The sequence below is a fragment of the Trichechus manatus genome, unplaced genomic scaffold (genome assembly GCF_000243295.1).
Source record: "Trichechus manatus latirostris isolate Lorelei unplaced genomic scaffold, TriManLat1.0 scaffold00091, whole genome shotgun sequence".
Classification (NCBI taxonomy): Eukaryota; Metazoa; Chordata; class Mammalia; order Sirenia; family Trichechidae; genus Trichechus; species Trichechus manatus.
In genome coordinates, this window is record NW_004444027.1 from 1,099,655 (window position 1) to 1,101,549 (window position 1,895).

At 44.1% G+C, this 1,895-nt stretch overlaps 1 protein-coding gene across 1 annotated transcript in view; it reads left to right on the forward strand.

Annotated features, from left to right (window-relative positions):
- DOCK5 (dedicator of cytokinesis 5) overlaps positions 1 to 1,895 on the forward strand; it is a 218,797-nt gene that overhangs the window by 137,226 nt on the left and 79,676 nt on the right. Inside the window, exons 17-18 of the mRNA XM_023736758.1 lie at positions 446 to 453; positions 950 to 1,050. Of these exons, the coding sequence (XP_023592526.1) occupies positions 446 to 453; positions 950 to 1,050 (109 nt within the window). The remainder of the gene's footprint in view (positions 1 to 445; positions 454 to 949; positions 1,051 to 1,895) is intronic.

Below are 1,895 nucleotides of genomic sequence, written 5' to 3' on the forward strand. Positions count from 1 at the left end.
AAACATACACTCCATTCCAAGAACTGAAATCAAAACGACTGTAGGTGATATCAGACTCTGGGAAGGCCAGAACTGGCAATGAAGGGACAGAAGCAGACACGTGTAAACCAACATTTCTCATTGTTGGGGCTAAAGTACAGTGCAGAATTTTACCTGACTGTTATAGCTGAGAAGGAAGGTAAATTGCACCTTTAGATCTTTCACCAACTTGGAGAAACTGGTAACTTCAAGAAGTAGTGAAGGCATTAAAGCTATGGATATATAAGGCAGAGGGGAAATGCCCCTATCTGAGATCATACCTTGCCAGGCTTATGGGAAAGAGAGACTAAGGGCATGGAGTCCAGTGGACAAGGCCTGGAGACAAATTTATGCAGCACAGAGCAGCTAGCCGTGGGTGAACATGGAAGTCCTGTGTGCCCCTCCCTTCACACTCTTCTGCCATAAGACAGTGCGGTAAGGTTATCTTTAGATTACACACCAGACGGCAGTGAGGGTTAACACTCGAGGGGGAAATTGGGGAGGCAAGACTCTGGTGAAGTTCAGATACTAGGGGCGTGAACATTTTCAGAAGAAAAATGCTATGTGATATTTAAAGAGTTGCATCCTCGGGAATTCTTATGAAAACCCCTTTCCATATCCTCCTTCCTCCTGTCCCATCTTCTTCCCTGACTTATGTTACTTGTGTCCTTCTCTTTGAGACAATAAGCTCTGAGGCTAGGGATGCTGGCTTTTACTGGTGTCTTCATTGTGCCTGACATATAATCGTCTCTCTGTTCATGCTAAACAAACATAAACCCTGAGGCTTGACTTTGGCTCTGAAATAATAAATCGGGGAGGCTATAAAAACGATTAAGAAAGAAAAGAAGGCACCAAGGTGATAGAATGCAGCTTGTTGACAGAATGCCTGGGGTTGTGCAGCGCTGCTACTTATGTTGTTCCCCTTTGGCAGGTATTTATTATTTCACTGATAGGAGACATCAAGTTCCAGCATTTTAATCCTGTACTTGAAACCTACATATACAAGCACTTCAGTGCCCCTTTGGCATATGTGTAAGTATGATTCAAGGGAACTATGTATTGTTGGATTGTTGGATTTGTACTCTGAGGGCTGGGCTGTTGAGAAATGAGGACATAAACCGAGTAAATGTGCCTCTATGTGCAGAACTTTGTTCTACGCTTACTGGTGGCAAGAGGGAACCATCTAAGTATTCTAACCCTGAAAATTGTGTCAAGTTATGGCCCTTGCTTGTGGGAGGTTACAGCGAGATAAGGCCGTAGCTCTTATCAAACTAGCTTCTCATTCAACAGTTAGTACACATTTTGTTTTATGACATTGGTTAAAAACCCCATGACATGTTAACACTCTTCCTTCTCCACCTTGGGTTCCCTATTACCCAGCTTTCCTGCCCTTCCTGCCTTCTAGTTCTTGACTCTGGGTTGGTGTGCCCCATTAGTTTGGTTTTGTTTTATGGGCTTGTCTAATCTTTGGCTCAAGGGTGAACCTCGAGAGTGACTTCATTACTGAGCTAAAAGTGTGTCTGGGGGCCATACTCTCGGGGTTTCTCCAGTCTCTGTCAAGGGTCATAGCCCTTTAAAGGTCTGGAGCATACAGGTGAGGAGTCAAGCCGTCAGGAGCAACAGTGCAGAATCAAGGACAGGTGACCTACTCACGATCTTAGGAATCAGGTGTCAGTGGGATTGGCATGAGGTCCCAAGGTGATCAAACAGTGAACTAAGCAAGGCCAAGTCTGATAGAACAGCAGGCTGTGCTGTCAACTCCATGCCACAAGTGCTTTGTAGAATCTCTTACCTATAGGTTACAAGAAAATTTATTTTTCTTTTTTTACGCATAAGAAAGTATGGCCTCTACTTTTTACATAGTGCGACCTTCTTTC